At 49.1% G+C, this 24031-nt stretch overlaps 1 protein-coding gene across 3 annotated transcripts; it reads right to left on the bottom strand.

The window, feature by feature from the left end:
- Nucleotides 1-2816: 2816 nt before the first annotated feature.
- Nucleotides 2817-15167, bottom strand: CCNE1 (cyclin E1). 3 transcript variants are annotated; one of them, XM_034945375.3, is made up of 12 exons: nt 14974-15167; nt 14548-14594; nt 14350-14437; nt 14088-14147; nt 9848-9993; nt 9589-9724; nt 6292-6438; nt 5322-5417; nt 5009-5143; nt 4788-4899; nt 4536-4693; nt 2817-3487 (listed from the first exon to the last, which is right to left on the bottom strand). In XM_034945375.3, the coding sequence occupies exons 2-12, from the start codon at nt 14568-14570 to the stop codon at nt 3362-3364; spliced, it is 1227 nt and encodes a 408-aa protein (XP_034801266.1). In that variant the 5' UTR covers nt 14571-14594; nt 14974-15167; the 3' UTR covers nt 2817-3361. The 3 variants fall into 3 exon arrangements, with proteins under 3 accessions (XP_034801266.1, XP_034801264.1, XP_034801267.1); XM_034945373.3 differs by having other exon boundaries at nt 14088-14156; nt 14974-15164; XM_034945376.3 differs by lacking the exon at nt 5009-5143 and having other exon boundaries at nt 14088-14156.
- Between the last annotated feature and the right edge of the window lie 8864 nt (nt 15168-24031).

Genomic DNA, 24031 nt, shown 5'->3' with positions numbered 1-24031 from the left:
ACTGCATATGGTTACGAATTTCAAATGGCTGCTTTTTTCTTTAGATTTTTGCCAAATGAGATAAAATACCAAGTTGAAAATAAGCAGTATTTATTTGTTCATTCACCCTTCCTTGTATGCACTAGCACACGTGACGAAGCACTGTCAGTCAAACACAAGACTCCGAAAGACCACCATTTGAAGAATGTTCAGTAAAAAGTCATGTGAGTGGCCGGATGTGGTGGCTCACGCCTGCAATCCCAGCACTTTGGGAGGCCGAGGCAGGCAGATCACCTGAGGTCAGGAGTTCAAGACCAGCCTGGCCAACATGATGAAACCCCATCTCTACTAAAAATACAAAAATCAGCCAGGTGTGGTGGCGGCACCTGTAATCTCAGCTACTTGGGAGACTTAGGTGGGAGAATCTTTAACGGGGGGAAGGTGGAGGCTGCAGTGAGCCAAGATTGTGCCACTGCACTCCAGCCTAGGTGACAGAGCGAGACTCCCTCTCAAAAAAGAAAAAAAAAAAAAAATCATGTGAGCGGCCAGACGTGGTGGCAAATCCCAACACTTTGGGTGGCTGAGGTGGGCAGATCATGAGGTCAGGAGTTCCAGACCAGCCTGGCCAACATGGTGAACCGCCGTCTCTACTAAAAGTACAAAAACAAAAGTCACATGAGCTGTACACGAGGCCTGTAAGTGGGCAGCAATGATTAGCAAGGCACTTGGTGACTCCATCAGTGCTCAGCGAACAGGCTGCATCATGCGCTCAGCTGACATATGACTCTACTTCGCATTTTTTTTTTTTTTTTTTTGAGATGGAGTTTTGCTCTTGTTGCCCAGACTGGAGTGCAATGATGCGATCTCAGCTCACCGCAACCTCCGCCTCCCGGATTCAAGCGATTCTCCTGCCTCAGCCTCACGAGTAGCTAGGATTATAGGCATGTACCACCACACCTGGCTAATTTTTTTTTTTTTTGTATTTTTAGTAGAAATGGGGTTTCTCCATGTTGGTCAGGCTTGTTTTGTACTCCCAACCTCAGGTGATCCGCCCACCTCGGCCTCCCAAAGTGCTGGGATTACAGGCGTGAGCCACTGCGCCCGGACTTTTTTTTTTTTTTTTATGAGATAGAGTCTCACTCCGTCACCCAGGCTGGAGTGCAGTGGCACGATCTCGGCTCACTGCAACTGCTGCCTCCTGGTTCAAGTGATTCTCCTGCCTCAGCCACCCCAGTAGCTGGGATTACAGATGTGTGCCACCACGCCTGGCTAATTTTTTCTTTTCTTTTTTTTTTTTTGAGATGGAGTTTTGCTCTTGTTGCCCAGGCTGGAGTGCAGTGGTGCAATCTCGGCTCACTGCAACCTCCACCTCCTGGGTTCAAGGGATTCTCCTGCCTCAGCCTCCCGAGTAGCTGGGATTATAAACATGTGCCACCACACCCAGCTAATTTTGTATTTTTAGTAGAGATGGGGTTTTTCCATTTTGGTCAGGCTGGTCTTGAACTCCCAACCTCAGGTGATCTGCCTGCCTTGGGTCCCAAAGTGCTGGGATTACAGGCGTGAACCACCATGCCCAGGCTTAATTTTTGCATTTTTACTACAGATGGGGTTTCACCATGTTGGGTAGGCTGGTCTCCAACTCCTGACCTCAAGTGATCTGCCCAACTCAGCCTCCCAAAGTGCTAGGATTACAAGCGTGAGCCACACGCCCAGCCACATTTTCTTCTTTTCCTTTTCCTTTTTTTTTTTTTTGAGACAGTCTCGCTCTGTTGCCCAGGCTGGAGTGGTGGCGCCATCTCGGCTCACTGCAAGCTCTGCCTCCTGGGTTCATGCCATTCTCCTGCCTCAGCCTCCTGAGTAGCTGGGACTACAGGTGCCCGCCACCATGCCTGGCTAATTTTTCTATTTTTAGTAGAGACGGAGTTTCACTGTTAGCCAGGATGGTCTCGATCTCCTGACCTTGTGATCCGCCCACCTTGGCCTCCCAAAGTGCTAGGATTACAGGCATGAGCCACCGCACCCAGCCTCATTTTCTTCTTAAAAGCAGTTTTAGGCTACTATGTTAAAAGTTCTCCAAATAAAAATTCACTTATTCTTTAGGCTAAGATTTCGGTAAGGGAAAAAAAAAAAAAAAGCATTAAATCATGCTAATTACAGATTCCTTATGGCCTTTAACTAGTCCTAGGAAGGAAGTTACACCTAGGAATCCTCTTTGGTGTGGACATTACCTCATCACTACTACCACTGATGGCCAACAAACCTGGTGTGAGCAGCCACCAGTGCAGGGCGTGGTGAGACAAATACCAGGTGGACTCCTCACTTCCAGCTCAGGGGGCACCAGGAGGCAGACAGGCTGCACCTGAAGCCCACTTCTAAAGTTTTCTTTCCATCAAATACATTGAAAAATGTATTTGACCAAAAGAGTTAAGACTCAAGGCTGGGTGCGGTGGCTCACACCTGTAATCCCAGCACTTTGGAAGGCTGAGATGGGCGGATCACCTGAGGTCAGGAGTTTGAGACCAGCCTGGCCAACATGGCAAAACCCCATCTCCACTAAAAATACAAAAATTAGCTGGGTGTGGTGGCACACGCCTGTAGTCCCAGCTACTTAGGAGGCTGAGGCAGGAGAATCGCTTAAACCCAGGAGGCAGAGGCTGCAGTGAGCCAAGATTGTGCCCCTGCACTCCAGCCTTGGTGACAGAGCGAGACCCTGTCCCTGTCTCAAAAAAAAAAAAAAAAAAAAGACTTGAGCCTCAAGAAGTATGAAGTCAAAAAACAGAACTTGATATAGCCACAATTAAGGCTGACTGCTACCTTAAGTTACCAGACACAGCTCATAAAACCAGCTGTCTCAAAGACAGTATTATCTTTATTAAAAAACGGATAGATATAGCAGCACTTACAAAACAGTTCATCAAAGGCATTGTACACTGTCAACTGATAATGTGGAGAGGGCAGCCCCCTGTCCAGCTGGCTGTGGGCTCTGCACAACGCTTGCCCGCAACCACCTGCTCCACTTGGTACAACGGAGCCCAGAACACCTGCGAGGAGAGCCACGCCACCGTGGCCCTCCACAGCTTCAAGCTTTTGTTGTTGTGGGAGTCCCTTAGGTCAAGTAGCACCTTCCATAGCAGCATCGGGAGCACGCACTGGTGTCTGGAGGTGGCTGGTGTACTTGACCCACTTATTTAAAAAAAACCTATAAGCATTCAATAAAAAACACTTTGCCCTGTTTGATGCCATCCACAGAAATACTTCTGTTGTGGAAGAAACACTCTTCCATTCAGATATCTGTAAAAGCAAACACACGCCTCCGCTGCAACAGACAGAAGAGAACGTGGAGCAGGCGCGCAACTGTCTTTGGTGGAGAAGGATGAGGTGGTCACGCCATTTCCGGCCCGCTGCTCTGCTTCTTACCGCTCTGTGGCGGGGTGAGGAGCCCACTGGGGAGAGGAGAAGAAGCCCTATTTTGTTCAGACAACATGGCTTTCTTTGCTCGGGCTTTGTCCTGTTGGTAAGAATAAAAGGGACAACACGTTAGAGTAGAACATATCCTTGGGCTTCAATTACCATAGGCTTTTTCTTTTTTAATTAAAAAAATTTTTTTTTTCTCAAGATGGAGACTCGCTTTGTCATCCAGACTGTAGTACAGTGGTGGGATCTCGGCTTACTGCAACTTCCACTTCCAGGGTTCAACCGATTCTCCCGCCTCAGCCTCCCAAGTAGAGTAGCTGAGATTATAGGCACCCGCCACCATGCCCAGCTAAGTTTTGTATTTTTCATAGAGACAGGGTTTCGCCATTTTGGCCTGGCTAGTCTTGAACTCCTGACCTCAGGCGATCTGCCCGCCTCGGCCTCCCAAAGTGCTGGGACTACAGGCATGTGCCACCATGCCTGGCTAGTTTTTAAATTTTTTAGGGACAGGGCCTCCCTATGTTGCCCGGGCTAGTCTCAAACTTCTGGGCTCAAGCAGTCCTTCTGCCTTGGCCTCCAAAAGCCACTGTGTCTGGCCACTATGTCTTTTTCTACGGAGGTGAGTGAAAGAAAAAAAAATATCAAAGAGCACTTTAAAACTCTATAGTCTATATGATAGTGAGATACAGCATCAATTTGCCAGGATTTTTCTTTTTCAATTAATTAAAATTGGAGTTTTTCAAGGATATTTGGGGCCTGCCTGAAGAAAAGTGAACAGGTTATTTAGGCAGTTTTTTTTTTTGAGACATAGTTTCGCTCTGTTGCCCAGGCTGGAGTGCAGTGGCGTGATCTCAACGCACTGCAACCTCCGCCTCCCGGGTTCAGACTATTCTCCTGCCTCAGCCTCTCGAGTAGCTGGGACTACAGGTGCCCACCACCATAGCCGGCTAATTTTTTTATTTTTAGTAGAGACAAGGTTTCACCATGTTGGCCAGGCTGGTCTTGAACTCCTGGCCTCAAGTGATCGGCCCACCTCGGCCTCCCAAAGTGCTGGGTTTACAGGCCTGAACCACCACGGCCGGCCTATTTAGGCAGTTTTAAGAATTTGGCCAAGAAGGACTGAAAGAAGGAGCAGCACTGACCAGCAAATCCAAGCTGTCTCTGTGGGTCTGTATGTTGTGTGCATCTTCATCAGCGACGCCCCTGAAGTGCTTCAGTTTTGAGCTCCCCGTCTCCCTTATAACCATGGCAAATGGAACCATCCACTTGACACAGTTCTCTATGTCGCACCACTGATACCCTGCAGTGAAGACAGCGTGGGCTTAATCTGAGGCTGACAACTGGATGTAAGCTTAGTACACCTTGTCTGTGCATGCACTGGAAAGCCAACTTACCTGAAACCTTTTGCATCAATTCAGATGACGAGAAATGATACAAGGCCGAAGCAGCAAGTATACCATAAGGAAATTCAAGGCAGTCAACATCCAGGACACAGAGATCCAACAGCTACGGAGAAGAAAAGAACGCTGAGATGGATGCCACCACACGCCTATTCTAGAGTTCCTCACTCCAGCTGCAGGGAAGGTGGCCCCACGGACGTGATGGAGCCACTTACCTCTGCAATCTGTATAAAGATTTGCTGGGGATACTGCGGCAGTAGCACTTCATGTAAGTCATTTAGATATGCAACCTGCATGTATACATTCAGCCAGGACACAATAGTCAGGGGACTTAAACGCCACTTAAGGGCCTAAAGGAAAACAGAGAGAAAAGAGACCGATGATTGAGAAAAGAAGTTCAAAATGCAGCCACGTTCCATGCCACAATGTGTCCAGCTGGAGAACACCTCCCAGAGGCACTCACACTTCAGGTGGAAAAGATCTGCCGTACGCATTTAAAAAATGGCCGGAAAATTCACTGGAACCCACCTTCATAATCATTAATTCCATGGTGAGAATTTCATCTCCTGAACAAGCTCCATCTGTCACATACGCAAACTGGTGCAACTTTGGAGGATAGATTTCCTGAAAGGAAATAAAAGATGGCACTAGCACCAAAGCCAATCTCTAACAGTCTCAATTTATAATGCATCCAAAATGACTTCTCAGTACCCTGGCATGGAAAGAGGGAGGGCGCACTGATGGGATTAACACAGAAGCCACACCAATGGTTGTAAAAAAAAAAAAAAAAAAAAGAACACAACTCCCACCCACCATTAAATAAATAAATGGATGGAACTTTGACTCATTGTGGGTACTCTTGAAATATCCCCTTTTCAGTACCTTTAACACATTTGAAAGTTGGGCCCATATACCCTTTGATAATCATACACAAATTTTTAATCTTTTCTTTTTTCTTTTAGACAGAATTTCCCTCTGTTGCCCAGGCTGGAGTGCAGTGGTAGGATCTCGACTCACTGCAACCTCTGCCACCTGGGCTCCAGCAATTCTCTTGCCTCAGCCTCCCGAATAGCTGGGATTACAGGCACGTGCCACCACGCCTGGCTAATTTTTTGTATTTTTAGTACAAATGGTATTTCACCATGTCTCAAACTACTGGCCTCAAGTGACCCAGCTGCCTTGGCCTCCCAAAGTGCTGGGATTATAGGCTTGAGCCACCAACCCGGGCCCAAAATTATTATCTTAGTTCAAAGTTCATTTTTTTTTTTTTGCTCAATGTAACTACATGAACCTAGGTCTTCCATACCCTCACTACTTTTCTCTTCCTGGTCACTTTCCAGCCTTTTTTTCTTTTTGGCATGTGTCTTAACTTTACAGGGTAGCAAATTAGAAAAATTTAGGATGAGTGCTATAGGCTAAGCGCCAACCTCTTCCCCCAATCTCAGTGGAGCTCGAGAAATAACACACATTATAGAACAAATATTTGAAAATTATTTACCTCAAGTTTGGCTGCAATAAATAAAGATGAAATCCCAATAAGCTGTAAAAGAGTTTTTACAACATTTTCTTGTGTCGCCATATACCGGTCAAAGAAATCTTGTGCCAAGTAAAAGGTCTCCCTGTGAAGTTTATAGACTTCACACACCTGAAAACATATTTAGTAAGTTTTAGAACAAGTAAGTTTTACTTGAGGGAGGGGAAAAAAAAAACTTGTAATGATTTTGGTGAAGGACAATATAAAATGCAAAGTTCCTGAACTCAACAATTGATAGTTTTTTGTTTTTGTTTTTGTTTTGAGGTGCCTTATTCTGTCACCCAGTCTGGAAAGTAGTGTTGTGATCTTGGTTCACTGCAACCTCCAACTCCCAGGCTCAAGCGATTCTCTTGCTTCAGCCTCCCGAGTAGCTGGAATTACCAGCACCCGCCACCATGCCCAGCTAATTTTTGTATTTTTAGTAGAAATGGTATTTCACCACGTTGGCCAGGCTGGTCTTGAACTCCTGGCCTCAAGTGATCCACCTGCTTCGGCCTCCCAAAGTGCTGGGATTATAGGGATGAGCCACTGTGCCCAGCCTAACAACTGATAGGTTTTAAATGAGGGGCCCTTCTGGCCTGTCCCACCCTCACCTGACTAGGATGTGAATCATCCCCTTGCCCGCACATCCCCGTGGAGTAGGCCACCTGCCTGTTAGTCACTCACTAGCACACAGGTCATCAGATGGACTGTCACAGCACAGCAGTGCTGGTGTTCAGGCAAGCAGCCCTTATTTGACTGAATAATGGCCCCACAGGGCAAGAGTAGTGATGCTGGCTATTTGGAAATGCCCAAGAGAAGCCGTGAAGTGCTTTCTTTAAGTGAAAACATGAAAGTAGAGGATTAAAAACATGGCATATCTAGAGCTCAGTACTATCTGTGGCTTCAGGCATCTCCTGCGGGTCTTGGGATGTACCCCCGAGGATGAGGGGTACTTCTGTAGTTACACACTCAACTTCTACATGTTTTCATGAAGCAGGTCTGCCTGAGATGTCCTTCCACTTCAGAAGAAAAGCCCACTTCTCACCCATTCAAGTCTTACAAGGTTGTCTAGGAAGCTTCCCTTAATCAAGAAACTATAAGCTACCGCAGTTCATCCCAGTAAGATATACTACCAATAAAATCTCATCTTTTATGTTTAACCATTATCTATCAAATGTTGTTATACTTGTTCTTTTGATTAACTGTTAAAGAGAAATAAAATAGTGTGGACCAAGAAAAGATTTGAGTTGGGTGCTGTAGCTCACACCTGCAATCCCAGCACTTTGGGAGGCCAAGGCATGGGGATCCCTTGATCCCAGGAGTTGGAGACCAGCCGGGGCAACATAGCAAGACCCCAACTCAACAAAAAATTAAAAATCGGCAGGGAGTAGTGGCTCATGCCTGTAGTCCCAAGGACTGCGGAGGCTGAGGCGGGAGGACTGCTTGAGCCCAGGAATTGGAGCCTGCAGTGAGCCGTGACTGCACCACTACACTCCAGCTTGGGTGACAGAGCAACTCTGTCTCAAAACACAGAAGCCACTCCAATGGTCCAAATATCTTTAAAAATATGCTTAAAAAAAAAATTGAGACAGAGTCTTATGGTCACCTAGGCTGGAGTGCAGTGGCGCTATCACAGCTTACTGCAAGCTCCAACTCCCAGGCTCAAGCAATCCTCCCACTTCAGCCTCCCCAGTAGTTGTGACTACAAGCCTGAGCCACTATACCCTGACAATTTTTTATTTTTTGTTGAAATGGGGTCTCAAGGGCCAGGCGCAGTGGCTCACGCCTGTAATCCCAGCACTTTGGGAGGCCAAGGCAGGCGGATCACCTGAGGTCGGGAGTTCAAGACCAGCCTGACCAACATGGAGGAAACCCCATCTCTACTAAAAATACAAAATTAGCCGGGCGTGGTGGCATACGCCTGTAATCCCAGCTACTCGGGAGCCTGAGGCAAGAAAATCGCTTGAACCCGGGAGGCAGAGGTTGTGGTGAGCCAAGATCACACCATTGCACACCAGCCCGGGCAACAAGTGCGAAACTCCGTCTCAAAAAAAAAAAAAAGACATGGGGTCTCGCTATGTTGCCCAGGCTAGTCTCTAACTCCTGGGCTCAAGGGATCCTTCTGCCTTGGCCTTCCAAAGTGCTGGGATTACAGACATGAGCCACTGTGCCCAGCCAGGATTTGAACAATATATTTTATTAGAATAAATGGGAATGGTGGAAAAGGGAATGGATTCCAAGAAGTTAAAAAGGAGCAATGTCAGACCTGTTTAAGATAAGCTTGTTCATATATGTTTACAATTTATGATAGTAGCTATCAAACAGGTGATATATGCATCCCAGTGAATACATTTAAAAGCAATTTAGCTGGGCATGGTGGCTCACACCTGTAATCCCAGCACTCTGGGAGGCCGAGGTGGGTGGATCACGAGGTCAGGAGTTCAAGACCAGCCTGGCCAACATGGTGAAACCCCATTTCTTCTAAAAATACAAAAATTAGGCAGGGTGCGGTGACTCACGCCTGTAATCTCAGCACTTTGGGAGGCCAAGGCGGGCAAACCACGAGGTCAGGAGATCGAGACCATCCTGGCTAACACGGTGAAACCCCATTTCTACTAAAAATACAAAAAATTAGCCAGACGTGGTGGTGGGCGCCTGTAGTCCCAGCTACTCAGGAGGCTGAGGCAGGAGAATGGCATGAACCCGTGAGGAGGAGCTTGCAGTAAGCCGAGATCGCACCACTGCACTCTAGCCTGGGTGACAGAGCAAGACTCCGTCTCAAAAAAAAAAAAAAAAATACTGGGCGTGATGGCGTGCGCCTGTAATCCCAGCTACTCAGGAGGCTGAGGCCAGGAAAGTCACTTGAACCCGTGAGGCAGAGGTTGCAGTGAGCCGAGATTGTGCCACTGCACTCCAGCCTGGGTGACAAAGCAAGACTCCATCTCAAAAAAAAAAAAAAAAAAGCAATTTAATGAACATAATGAACAAAGCTCAAATGTTAACAGTTACAATTTACTGGAAAATACAATCTTAACAATTATTTAAACTTGGATGGAAAAAATTAGATGCCAATTTTAAAACATCTGAAGGATAAAAAGATTTCAGAAATTCTTGCTAAGAATACAAGCAAAACAGAAAGACCACCACAGTAAAAATATACCATATAGCTTCAGAGATGGAGAACATGTCAAGGGAATAAACCACACAGAGGTCCTAATACACAAAAATGCTGGAAATGCTCAGTGCTTTCATGAAGCGAACAGGAAGACTCAAGCTCACCTCCATTAACCAATCCAGAAGAATTGCTCGCATTTTTGGCTGCAGAAGAGGGTGTTGCTCAAGAAAGTGCTGATCCCTTAAGTATGTCTTTTCCTTGTTTAACATGATTTTCCAGACTTCCTCTCTATTTGCCCAGCTACAACAAAACACACAACAAAAATGAGGCCCACAAAGGGGTAAGAATGCGTCCATGCTATGAGGGATAAAGGGGAGCATGGAGTAAGAGACCTGGAAGCCATGTGGCAGAGTCGGCACTGACCTCAGTACAGGCAGCGGGGAGCCTCTGGATGGTGCAATAATCCGAGGCTTGCACGTTGAGTTTGGGTAAACCCGGTCATCATCTTCTTTGTCAGGTGTGGGGATCAGGGAGCAGGGGTCTGCACAGACTGCATTATTGTCCCAAGGCTGTAAATGAAAAATACACAGGAGAGGTGAGATAAGATGCAAACAGCTCTTACATTACCCAAAAACATTACAAATTCACTTGCAACTCAGTAAGATACTAGGCGTGACTTCTGAAAGTGCTTCCAAGAAGATACATTATGATATTTTTTGTCACAACTCAAAGTTTTTAATGAGTACAATGCATCTACTAAAATTTCTTAAAAGTAAAACAGAACTGTCAATAAAAATATTTACATAAGCACTTCACATTCATTAGTATAAAAGATCAAAAATGGGGGGGAGGGGGGAGGGATAGCATTAGGAGATATACCTAAGGTTAAATGATGAGTTAATGGGTGCAGCACACCAACATGGCACATGTATACATATGTAACTAAACTGCACGTTGTGCACATGTACCCTAAAACTTAAAAGTATATTAAAAAAAAGATCAAAAATGTAAATTGGCTGCCATATGTATTAAAGTCCCCTCAGTTTAAAACAAAAACTCATCAAATGTGACATTTTCTTTTTGTTGCAGGAATAGCCAAATATGTTAAACAATAAAGGACTTTTTCTTTTCCTTAACTCGAAACAAACAGAATGAACATCCACCTAGTTAAAACCAAATCAAGTGATGGTCACAGGTCATACTATGAAGTCTACAGGAAGCTAGCCTAGACACTCCTTAAGACCTCTGAATCTCCTGAGTCTTGCAGGGTAATTCAAATACCTGATAAAATAAGGAACTATTAGAAACCAAAGCACTGTGCTTTTCTTTTAAAGGTTTCAGATATGTATTCGATTTTCAATATGTGAAAAACACTAAAGTCCATTTAGAATATTTTCATTTTTAAAGCTATTCCTACTCTAAGAAGTCTGTTTGATTTTTAAAGTTATAAAATAGTAACTTTGCTAAAGATATTAGGCAGGTAACAATCCTACTAGCATGGAAGCCATATGAAAGTCTGAGACTTGGCTTTTTTTTTTTTTTTTTTTTTGAGAGAGGGTCTCCCTCTGTTGCCCAGGCTGGAGTGCAGTGGTGCAATCTCAGCTCACTGCAACCTCTGCCTCCTGGGGTCAAGCGATCCTCCTGCCTCAGCCTCCTGAGCAGCTAGGACTACAGGCATGCACGAGCACACCCAGCTAATTTTTGTATTTTTTTGTAGAGATGGGGTTTTGCCATGTTGTCCAGGCTGGTCTCGAACTCCTGGACTCAAGCCATCCTCCTGCCTTGTCTTCCAAAAGTGCTGGGATTACAAGCCTGAGCCACCGCACCTGGCATTTTTTTTTTTTTAAAGCAGAGACCACCAGCCTGGCCAACCTGGTGAAACCCCGTCTCTACTAAAAATACGAAAATTAGCCGGGTGTGGTAGCGGGTGCCTGTAATCCCAACTACTCGGGAGGCTGAAGCAGGAGAATCACTTGAACCTGGGAGGCGGAGGTTGCAGGGAGCCGAGATTGCGCCATTGCTCTCCAGCCTGGGTGACGGAGCAAGACTCTGTCCCGCACCCCCAAAAAAAAAAAAAAAAAAGCAGAGACCATTAACATTGACTAAAGAACAAAATAGACAACTGGGGTCACTATAAATGAAAGTGGAAACTCGGGCTGTAAGTGCTACCTCGAAGACACAGCACATAGTGGCGACCACAACACATTGGCCGCCTTCAGAGGAAGCCCAAGCACTTTCAGTTAGAAGAGCAAAGCCAGATAAAGCTCTTCCCCACCCAATGTACAAAGAATTGGGCATGCAAATTATCCATGACAGCTCCTGCCAACAGCTGTGCGAGCAAGGCTGCTTCCTTTCAGTTCTAGTACCATGTGCGGGTGGCATTTCCTTAACTCAAAAAGGGTCACATTACAACCGCTGTAAGTTGTTCTTCATTCAGGAAGAATCAATTCTAGTCTTGAAGGCATAATGCTGGGTGCCACCCTCTACAGCCAGATGGCTGGCACATCTGAGAGCAGGCCTTTGGACATAGATGAGTCCAGCAGCAGTTCCCAAACTAGGTGAACCATCAGCAGACAAATGGTTTCCAAAGTTAGCCTTTTTAGGGACCAGTGGATGAGGTAGAATAATTAAGTCTATGTCCTTAACTTGAGTGTACACCAAGTTTCAAAGCAAGATCCGTCTGACTTTATTTAGGAAAGAATGAGATAACAATAAGAGACCAACGGGATTCCTAACCACTCCAACTCCTCATACCACTTTTTTCCTTACATAGGATTATTTTCTGAAAAGTAACAGTCCAGGATTCCACTTCAATAGAAAGATTGAGTCTTGTGCAAAAAAATTAAACAATGTGTTAAGTAGATCTTAGATAAAAGGGTATTCTTTTCATTAAGAGCAGCCTAAGATGAAAATTTAAAAGCTTCCATGTGGTCTCGATGAAGCAGTTACACAAGAATTCAGCACAATGGCTCCAAGTAGCTCAAGACTGTCGTACTGGGGGGAACTATGATAACTCCAGAGAAAAGTTCTGTATGTGAGCAGGGAAAAAGGTTCTGTTGTACCCCCAAGTTCTAGTTTCATGAAGCTCCACAAAGAAATAACAAAGATACTGCTCCATACATAGACAGCTAATGTTTAAGCTATCTACTCTACAAAATGTATAGAAATCTGTCGCCATTAATCTCTGGATAACCACGAAAATGCCTTCTAGTGGGAAATGGTATGGCTATTCCGGCAGCACAGCTATCCACGCTGTGGCCAGGGGACAGAGCCACAATCCGTCCCAGGAGGCACCCTCGTCACTGCTCAGGCTATCCTTGAGAACAGACACACTTCTAAAACTCCAAGAATGCAACAGGGACGGCCCTGCTTCATCTTCAGCTGGAAGTTTCTTTTCTATTCAAAACACAGCTGGGAAAATAAACAATCCTGAATTTCACAAAGTCAGAATTCATTTTATAATACCTAAAAAATCAACTTGCTTGATTTGAATGTACTTTAAGGGAAGAAAAAAAACCTTGGGATATGCCGTCTCATTTCCGTCTCTGAAATGATTTCTTTGAATGAAAAAGGAAATCAGCAACCCTTTCTTCAATAGTCAGTGGACCCTCCTCAGAAATGCTTATTTGGGGGGACCTTACATGCAGTGACAACTGCTATTTAGAACACCGCGCACTGCGTTGAAACCCTTCACGCTTCCAGACGAACTACCCTGGCTGCTGCTCTGCAAAGTGAGGGGCTTCTCTGCTAACCTAGCTGGGATCCCTGCACTCAGGTCGAACACTGTTTCTGTTCAGCGTTTATCTGTGATAGAGTCAGAAGGCCTGACCAGCTAGTTTAGAGATAGGCTGCTTCCCCCACTGGAGCCATAACTACAGTCTCCAGCCATTTCTGAAAGTAAAGAGATAGTACAAGCTTTTTCTGCAAGAAACTTCTGATATTATAATGATTATCACACTGCATGCAGGAAATTTGGCAGGAACTCCTTAAGAAGAGAAAAGAAAAGCAGTCAAAAAAAAAATGTATTGAGACACCACCTATCATTACACTGAATGTTCCACTGATACTCTTGCTGAGGGCAGGCTGAGCTGGGGATCAATGCAGGTAATTGCTGGAGGGGCTATAAGAACTTCCAGGGCCAGAAAGAGGAGAAGAATTTGAAATCTGACCTACAGAAGACGGAGGAGGTCCTTAAACACCATGACAAGAAAAATAGGTGTAGATAGGGGGAAAGTTGTTGCTTATAAACACCCAGGAACCCTCCCCCAGTTCACCAGCTTTTACAGACAAGGCCGAGAGCCCAACTTTGCCCCTGGATGGCACAGGACTCTGGGTTACTTTCTTCCTCTAACTGAGTCTCAGTTTCCTCCTGGGCAGAAGGGGAGGACTGAATACTGTGATGTCCATTCTGGTTCTTCCAGGCTAGGCACATATCTGTAATCTCAGACGGTGCCAGTCAGGAACACCAAGCTTCCTGGAATCCCAGGACTGGCAGAGGCCAGTGCCCACTGACAGGTACAGTGCTGGGCCATATGGGCTGTGGCTGCATTAGAGAAGTTCACTCTCACCAGAGTGTCTCCAGCAAGAGACAAGACAGCATGAAACCCCATGTGACCCAGGGGGAGAAGGACCTCCACAGAGGCCCAACCCCGGGCGGACCTACCTGGCTCCCACACTGGTCCCTCGCCGTCCTGTCGATTTTGGCCATTTCTTCATCTGGATCCTGCAAAAACTAACATGAAGCCACCCCCATGACCCCAAGGAAACACACCAAACAAGACAAAAACAGAGAGAAGAAGAGAAAGCTGATCAGGTTATGAGCTCCGTTCCTGCCCAAGGGACCCCCGCCCCCGTAGGCAGAGCCAAGTCGGGTACCCAGGTGAGATGGCGGGGGATGCTCCCCAACCTGTCTCTTTTGTACTCACAACGGCCACGTTTGCCTTCCTCTTCCTGGAGCGAGCCGAGAACTCCGCGCCGCCGTCCTCCTTCATGGTGTCCCGCTCCTTCGCATCCCTGTGGACCCGGGTGGCACCGGGCCGGGTGAGCACCCGCGGCCGCCCCTCCCCCACGCCACCCGTCCCGTCCCGTCCCGTCCCGTCCGGCCCCGCGGCGCGGGCACTCACCGCTCCCTGCGCTCCCTCGGCATGATGCAGCTGCTCCGGCCTGAGGCCTGCGGGGCGGCGCGGGGTGAGGCGGCGGCGGGGTCAGGCCGCGGGCCCAGCACCCCTCCCCCCTTGCGCGCGGGCGGCCGGGCGGGCCAGGAAGATGGCCGATGGCGGGGTGGCCTGTCACCCGCGACCCGGGCCCCCGCCGACCCCCGACCCGGGGTCCCGCCGCCCCCGCCGCCCTCACCGGCCCGTCGCCTCCCGGGGCGCGGGCTGCCTCAGTGTCCCCTCCACCCCACCCCGCCGCGCTCTCAGCACCCTCCCGGGGCGCCCCGCGACGCCGCCCGGGGACCCGCGACCCGGCCGCACCCCGCCCCCACCCAGCTCCCCGGCGCGGTCTGGGCCCCAGGAGTCCCTGTCCGCAGCCCGCGGCAGTAGCCTCACCAGGGTCTTGTCCGCGGCGGACGGCGCGCTCCAGTCCCGGCAGGCGGCGGCGGCGACGGCAGTGGCGGCGGCGGGAGTCGGCGGGCCGAGCGCGCGGCGGTGGCGGGATCCGCGCCTGCCCCCTACACCGCGCTGGCGGCCGCGCCGGCTGCTCCTGCGCCCGGCTCAGAGCGGGACATTTAAAATCCCTGCGCGCGGAACCGGCCCCGGCCCGCCCTCGCACCGCCCCGCCGCGGCTCCCAGCCCCTCAGCGGCCGCGCGGGACCCAGAGCCCGTCCCGCCCCGTCCCTCGCCCCGCCCCCGGACCCGCCCCTCCACGGCGCCGGCCAGCGAGGCGCAGGGACGGGGAACCAGGGGCGGGGCCGGCGGAGGGGGCGGGGCCAAGTGACAGGGCCTGCGCGCCGAGGGCCGGGCGCGGGGCGCGGGGCGCGGGACGCGGGGCGGGGCGGCGGGCGGGACGCGGGAGAAGTCTGGCGCGCGGCGGCGAGGGGCGGGCCGCGGGCGCCGGGGGCGGCGCCGAGCGGCGCTGGAGCGGCAAAAAGCCGCGTGGCTGGCGCGGGTGGAATGTAAACACGGCGGGCGGCGCGGGTTCGGGCCCCGGCAGGGCTGAGCCGAGGGGATGTGTGGGGGGCCTACCCGAGGAGCACCGCCCGCCGTTCCTCCGCGCGCGCTGTCCCGCCAGGCACGCCCTCCCCGCCCCCGAGACGCCGAGTTCCGGGCCCTGAGTCCTGGGCGGGGACATCCCCAAGGTCACCGCGCCTGTGCCTTGGCCTAGAACCAAGGCTTCAGGCCGCGGGGTCTGGGGCTCCCTGGGGGCCGGCTGCTATTCCTGGCCGCCTGTCCATTCATCCATCAGTGCATTGGGTCGTTCATTCATTCATTCAAGGAATCTGTGAGTTCCTTCCATGCGCCCCTTCCATATGCGCCCCTCCCCCGCAAGCCCTTCCTGGCTCTCTGAAGACCTTTCTGACTCTGGGATTCCCTTGCACCCCATCTCTCACTTAAAGCCTTCCAGTTGAGGCCGGGCGCGGTGGCTCACGCCTTTAATCCCAGCATTGTGGGAGGCCGAGACGGCTGATCCCTTGGGGTGTTCGAGACCAGCCTGGGTAACAGTGAGACCCCCATTTCTACAGAAAAAGAAACAAAAAGCCTTCCAGTTGTTTCGCATAAGGATCAAATCCACACTCCGTGTCCTAGGCTACAGGCTCCACAGGACCTGACCCTGATCCCCCACCCTCAGACCTCAGGCCTCCTCTCCACAGCTCCTCTGTCCTTTCTCCCTCAAGACTTGTATTTTTTATTGTGGCGGGGGGTGGGGGGTGGCAGGTAGGGATAGGGTCTTGCTATGTTGCTCAGGCTGGTCTCAAACCCATGAGCTCAAGCGATCCTCCCGCCTTGGCCTCCCAAAGTGCTGGGAGCCCAGCCCCTACACAGTCTTGGTGCCTCTCTGTTTCTTGTCTCTCTCCCCACCTTGCCCATCTTGCTCACTGCTGTATCTGTCAGTTCTTGGCATAGTGCCTGGACCAAGGGAGACACTTAAATTGTTTCTGAATGAACATTTGAAAGACAGGCACTGGCCAAGCCCTTGCAGAGTTTACCGGCTAATGAGAGAGACAGGCAAGGAACAGTCATCACCTCAGAGTACCCTCTGTACTCAGCTTCAGGAAGATGTGCGTAAAAGAAGGCTCTGGAATGCTCCCAGGGCCCTTCTTAAGCTAAAGTCTCAGTCCTGTCCCTCACCCTCCCCTAGTGACCGTTTTCTTGAAGTTAGAGCCAGGGTCTTATCAAAGAGGCTCACAAATTCATGATTCCCGCAGGTGCTCTGAGGCCAAGGCTGCTGGGCTACTTGCTCAGCAGGGACCCAGGCACCTGAACCCCCCATCCTGTGCCCGTTAGGAATCACCAGTAACAGGTATCATAAACAGTGTTTCCAAAATGGCAGCACTGGGCTAAGTCCTTCGAAGTATCATCTCAATTAAACTTCACAATAATCCTATTCATGTTGATGCCACAATTATCCTGTTTCACAGATGGCAACTATCTACTCCCAAGGATCATTGTGAAGATTGAGATAATGTAGCTGACTCCTGTACAGTACCTGGCACACAGTAAATGCTCACTAAATGAGTTATTATAATGATGGTAGACGAGAGAGTTTTCCTTAGTCATTACAGCAATGTATACACCCACCAGCAAAGATAGAGCCCAAATCCTCCACATCCTAGCTGACATGTTCATCAAGAATAGAATGGATACATAAATGTTGTTATATTAATTCAATGGAATACCACACAGCAATAAAAAGGACAAACCAAGGACTCATGCAGCAACATGAGAATTTCAGAGACAACATGTTGAGCCCAAGAAGCCAGACACACTTATTTGAAGTTTCCATTTATTTGAAGTTTAAGAAAAGACAGCAGTCACCGTAACAGTATTTACCCCTAGGGTGAGGAGTAATGACCGGGAGGAGACCAGGGGAAACTTCTAGGGGCTAGACATGTATACTTTGATCTGAGTGGTGGTTTCATGACTGTATACATACATAAAAGCTCATTGATTGATACATACATAAAAGTTCACACCTAGGATTTGTGCACTTTACTGAATGTATCTTTTACTCAATAAAAATTAAATAATAATAATTATTATTATTTATTTTTTAGACAGAGTGTCGTCCAGACTAGAGTGCAATGACGCGATCTCAGCTCACTGTAACCTCTGCCTCCTGGGTTCAAGTGATTCTCCTACCTCAGTCTCCCGAGTGGCTGGGATTATAGGCATGCGCCACCTCGCCCAGCTAATTTTTGTATTTTTCGTAGAGACGGGGTTTCACCATGTTGGCCAGGATGGTCTCCATCTCTTGACCTCGTGATCCGCCCACCTTGGCCTCCCAAAGTGCTGGGATTTCAGGCGTGAGCCACTGTGCCCGGCCTTATTATTATTGTTGTTATTATTATTATTATTTGAGACGGAGTTTAGCTCTTGTTGCCCAGGCTGGAGTGTGATGACGCTATCTCAGCTCACTGCAACCTCCGCCTCCCAGGTTCAATCGATTCTGCTGCCTGAGCCTCCCAAGTAGCTGAGATTATAGGCGCCTGCCACCACGCCCGGCTAATTTTTGTATTTTTAATAGAGACAGTGTTTCACCATGTTGGCCAGGCTGGTCTCAAACTCCTGGCCTCAAGTGATTCTCCCTCCTTGGCCTCCCAAAGTGCTGGGATTACAGGCGTGAACCTCTGCGCCCAGCCAATAATAATAATTATTATTTTTTAATTCAAGACATAGCAAAGCAAGACACAATCCCTGCCCTCTTGGGAGCTTCCGGTGTGGAAGGGAGGCTGTCATGCATTTGCAGTGTAGCATGATAGGGCTGGGAAGGGAAGAGTCCTGGGGCTATGACTTCATGTGGAGAAGGGGGTATCCAACCCATCCTTGGATGGCAAGAAGTTTGCATGAAGGAAATGGCATGTAAGCCAGAAGGATGAACACATTTAATAGGAACAATAGAAAAGTCGTGTCCAAGATGGCAGACACAGCCTATACAGCAGCTTGGAGTCTTCAGAAACCACTGATGTCTTTTGTTTTTATTTTTATTTTTTTTTTGAGACGGAATTTTGCTCTTGTTGCTCAGGCTGGAGTGCAATGGCACGATCTCAGCTCACTGCAACTTCCGCCTCCTGGGTTCAAGCGATTCTCCTGCCTCAGCCTACCAAGTAGCTGGGATTACAGGCATGTGCCATCATGCCTGGCTAATTTTGTATTTTTAGTAAAGATGGAGTTTCACCATGTTGGCCAGGCTGGTCTCAAACTCCCGACCTCAGGTGATCCGCCCACCTGGGCCTCCCAAAGTACTGGGATTATAAGCATGAGCCACCGCACCCGGCCCAATGTCCGCCTTTCTAGGGCAGCTCACCTTTGGGTGTTTGGGTTCATTCCATTCTGTGCTTGCCTCAAGTCCAGAGCTCCCGAGCATTGGCCCAGCCTTAAGGGAGACTGTGGATTGCATCAGAGGTGGTGAACCAGCTGCTGTGTAGGGAGGGCAACACCTCCCCTTTGCTATGAGACTTTGGGAAGGTTCTTCAACCTCTCTGTGCTTTAATCTTCTCATCTGTAAAATGGGTATAATTCTAATTGTCCCAATGTCATGGGGTTGCGGTGAGGGGTAAATGTATTAATACCCCTCAAGTGTTTTCAACAGTATCTGGCACAAGGTAACTGCTCAACTTGTGTTGTTATTACTCGTAAAGAGATTCGGGGGTTATTTCTTAGCTTCCTATATGGTTCAGGCTCTGATGATGGAGGACGGGCACCAGGACATAAAGGTTAAGGAGAAGGAAGACCAAGGGATTGCAAGGGGGAAGTCCTTCCCAGATAGGATTCCTTAACATGGGATCCCTGGACAGCCTTTGGAGACTCAGGAGCCTGCCTACTGTTGGGCCCATGTGCATTTCCCCAGGCAGCTGGAGCCTAACTTCTACCAGGTCCTCAAAGGCGTCTTAGCGGACAATTAAAGAGCCCCGCTGCTAGCAAAGGTTGATCAGGGAAGGTGTGGGCTGTGGCTGGCAGTGGAGCTGGCTAAGGCCTTGCTGTGGGGCCAAGCTGGACATCTGTGGCCACCTGGATGAGCCAGTTATCTTGTGAGGCTACACATGGAAATACTAGAAGAGGAGGGGGCCACACTATACCAGTGTGAGCTGTGAAGTGGGAGCCGGGCAAGATGAACAGGACCAGGCTGTCAACCACAGAGTGTCTGCGGCCCAGCGCCAGGGAACGTGAGCATGGGAAAGCCCTGGAGGCTTGGCTCCTGTCCTCCCTGGGCGGGGCAATCTGCCTGCACAGGCCCCCCAGCCAGCCAGGCAAGGGCCCAACCCATGCTCCCCAAGGCTTGGTTCCTGCTCAGAACCAGCGCACACTGCTGTGTAAAGCCACCAAGGTGGGAAAGATGAAAACCAGTGAATGGGTGCTTCTGTCCCGGCCTAACCTCCTCTTACATTGGGGAGCAAGCCTAGCCATCGCTTCTTCAGATGGAGGCTGTGACCAATGAAAACTTCCAGGGAAAATTAAAATTGGCCTTTTAACTTAGTGTATGATAGGATAATGATGGCAGCTGATATTTTTGGATTCTGTATTAAGTTCAGGGTTGTAAGGAGTAGAGACAGGGTGGGCAGTGGGCACAGTGGCTCATACCTGTAATCCTAGCACTTTGGGAGGCCGAAGTGGGAGGATCTTTTGAGCCCAGGAGTTTGACACCAGCCTGGGCTACAAAGCAAGACCCCCATCTCTACAAAAAAATAGAAAAATAAGCCAGGCATGGTGGTGCACGCCTGTAGTCCCAGCTACTCTGGAGGCGAAGGCAGGAGGATCACTGCAGGTCGAGGCTGCAGTGAGCTGTGATCTCACCACTGCACTCCATCCCGGGTGACACAGCAAGCCCCTGTCTCTGAAAAAAAAAAAAAAAAAGGGCAGAGACTAATTTGAAGATGCTTGAAAGAGTGGGAGTGTGTGATGAGGTTGGGGAGGTGGGGGTGGCTGGGCAGATACGCAGCAGGAAGCTACCCTCTCAGCACCAGTTAACACACAAGAGTGCTCTGTTCTGTGTCTGACTGCCATACCCTCAGCTTTCATTTAAATCTCATTTTGGGATTTCTGAAGACAGGCACAGCTGCAAGACAGAGCACGGGCTGGGATAGCAAAGGCCCTGGCCTCTCCCTTCCTGTCAGGGTCCAGCATTTTCCTCCAAGCAACACCCTCTCTGCACTTTAATGGGGGAGGGGCCTTGGCCAATCAGAATCCCGCATTCCTGGCCGTGCGATTGGCTCAGGCATAAGCACAATGACCCAGGCTGGGCCAATGACGAGCCTCAGGAGTTGCTAAGCCGACTAGAAGTGGGCCTGCAGCCATGAGGCCATCTTGCCACATAAGTTGACCTTTCGTAGAGGGAAGTCCTTCCTGGAAAGCAGAGCCAGAGGTTCTGGGAGGCAGACTTCTGATCCCTTGAGGTTCTGGATCCAATCAAGCCCAAGACTGGATTACTAGAAGCTTCCTGGATACAGGAGCCAATTCGCTATTTTCATGTTTTTATGTAGCCAGTTGGGTTTGGTCTTCTTATAACTTGCAACCAAGACAGTCATGGATGTCAAAGGACAATGAACCGTGAAAGTTTGTCTAGTCCTGGGCAGGCCCATTTGTGCCTACCAGTGAGCCTCCTAGTAGTCCTGCAGACCCACGTTGGCCCCTCACGTGGAAGGTCTGGAAATCCACTGGCCCTGGTTGTGTAGATGCCAGGCCTGCACATGGGAGTGGACATTAGACTCATTGTCTCAATTCCCCAGGAATCCTGACTTCTCCTGGCATCATCCCTCGGCCACACGCTTACATCAGTCATATGGGAATCCACTGATGACTCAGCCTGGTGGCCTTGGAAGCCCCTGTGTGCCAGCCCAGGGCAAGCTCTAGTGGGCTGGAGTGGACCGACATGGCCCTGCCCTCCAGGAGCTCCCAGGAACACCTCACACACTCTGTGGGAAAGCTGGGGTCTAACCAAGCAGGACTCATCTGGAACACCACTGGCCAGCCCAGCATGCTAGCAAAGCTGTGAATTCCTGGATACGGGAAGGCCTCTGGCTCAGGGGACAATAGGATGATTTGGCACAGTTGAGCCCACACGTGTGCAGAGCAACAGCAGGAGGCTGCCCTCTTTGGGTGGAGCCACCTCACCCTATGTCTTTACTCCCTTAAATATCAACCTGGCCAAGGTCGTTGTCTGACCTTGGGACCTCACGTGGGAATTCAGAGCTGACTCAGAGTCTGCATGATAGGGTCCTAGATGAGGTTAGGATTAGGATTAAACAAACAGAACAAGAGACGGAAGAAGGCTTTGCAGAGGAGTTAGATTGGGAGCGTCCCAGGCCGGGGGGGCCGGAGTATTCCCCAGGGCCAACCATAGGTTCTGGACAGCCAAGTTTGCTGAATAAATAAGTGCATGGATGAATGGATGGGGGCAAAGGTGAAAGCTACGAAAGGCGATAGGAAGCCAAGGAGGCCGGGTGCACCGAGTCAGGGGCGCATTCCTTCGCTGGTATTCTGGACACAAAGGAGGCTTCACTCCCAAGGCCAGGGTTTCTCCACCTCCCAACTTCTTCCCCTCTTTTCTCCTCTGCTGTGAGAGCCTCTCCACCTTCAGCCTTTCACTATGAATTCTATTTCCCACTTAGATCCACTTGTTTGAAAAGTAGATTTCAATCCATTATCATAAATGGAAGAAGAGCAGCCTTGCTAGCCACAAAGAGAAGGGAAGTAAGAAAATGTTTGTAACTCAGGACAGCAACAGGAGGCAGAGGCTGCTGCCTGCCCAAGACATGAGCCTGAGGCCCTGATCTCCATCTGTGTAGAGAAGGAGGTGACTCTGTGATTCCGTTTATGGGAGGTCCCTAGAGCATTCAAATTCACAGACACAGAAAGTTGAATGGTGGTGGCTGGGGGCTGGGGGAGGGACATGAGGAGTTTTCGTTTAATGGTACAGAGTTTCAGTTTTACAAGATGAAAAGAGGTCTGTGGATGGATGATGGGAGGGCTGCACGCTATGAATGTACTTAATGTCACTGCATTGTACACCTAAAAATGGTTAAAATGGCCAATTTTATGTTGTGTATATTTTACCACAATTTATTTTATTTTATTTTTTTTGAGACAGGGTCTCGCTCTGTCACCCAGGCTGGAGTGCAGCGGTGTGATCATGGCTCACTGCAGCCTTGTCTTCCCGGGCTCTAGCCATCCTCCCACCTCCAGCAATCCACTCATCAAGTGGTTGGGACCACAGATGTGCCACCATGCACGGCTAATTTTTGTATTTTTGGGAGACACTGTGTTTCCCAGGCTGGTCTCAAACTGCTGAGATCAAGCGATCCACCCACCTTGGCCTCCCAAGGTGCTGGGATTATAGGCGTGAGCCACTGCGTCCCGCCCCACAGTGTTTTTAGAAGGGAGAAACACAAACATTAGCGAGGTGTTAAAGCTTCTTAGCGTCAAACTGAGACTTTCTCTTTGATTAAATGGATCATTTGAAAGAGAATTAAAAAAGAAACAACTCGGCTGGGCGTGGTGGCTCAAGCCTGTAATCCCAGCACTTTGGGAGGCCGAGACGGGCAGATCACAAGGTCAGGAGATCAAGACCATCCTGGCTAACACGGTGAAACCCGGTCTCTACTAAAAATACAAAAAATTAGCTGGGCATGGTGGCGGGCGCCTGTAGTCCCAGCTACTCAGGAGGCTGAGGCAGGAGAATGGTGTGAACCCTGGAGGCGGAGGTTGCAGTGAGCCGAGATCGCGCCACTGAGCTCCAGCCTGGGTGAAAGAGCAAGACTCCGTCTCAAAAAAAAAAAAAAAAAAAAAAAACAACTCAGTGTGTGATTGTTTTTTATGTGTAATACATTTTTAATCCGTTAATCCATTGATAGACACTTAGGTTGATTCCAAATCTTAGCAATTGTGAATAGTGCTGCAATAAACATGGGTGTACAGCTAGCTCTTTGATATACCGATTTCCTTTAGAAATATACCTATAACATACAATTTATAAAAATACAATTTATAACTAACCAGATTATTTATAAATGCATGGCAGTGGGGTTGCTGAATTATACGCTAGTTCTATTTTTAGTTTTTTTGAGCAACCTCCATACTGTTCTCCATAGTGGTTGTATTAATTTACTTTCCCACCAATAGTATATGAGGGTTCTCTTTTCTCTATATCCTTGCCAGTATTCATTATTGTCAGTGTGTGATATTATCTAAAATTAATATATAAAACTGTGTCCAGGCCAGGCACAGTGGCTCAGCACTTTGGGAGGCCAAGGTGGGAGGATCGCTTGAGCCCAGGAGTTCGAGACCAGCCTGGGCAACATAGCAAGACCCCCTCTCTAAAAAAAAAAATGCCAGACATGGTGGTGAGTGCCTACAATCCCAGTTACTTGAGAGGCTGAGGCGGGAGAGCTGCCTGAGCTCAAGAGTTTGAGGCTGCGGTGAGCTGTAACTGCACCACTGCACTCCAGCTTGG

This window comes from Pan paniscus, chromosome 20, assembly GCF_029289425.2.
Source record: "Pan paniscus chromosome 20, NHGRI_mPanPan1-v2.0_pri, whole genome shotgun sequence".
Classification (NCBI taxonomy): Eukaryota; Metazoa; Chordata; class Mammalia; order Primates; family Hominidae; genus Pan; species Pan paniscus.
The sequence above is the reverse complement of the archived record's forward strand: the minus strand, read 5'-3'. Positions and strand labels throughout refer to the sequence as shown.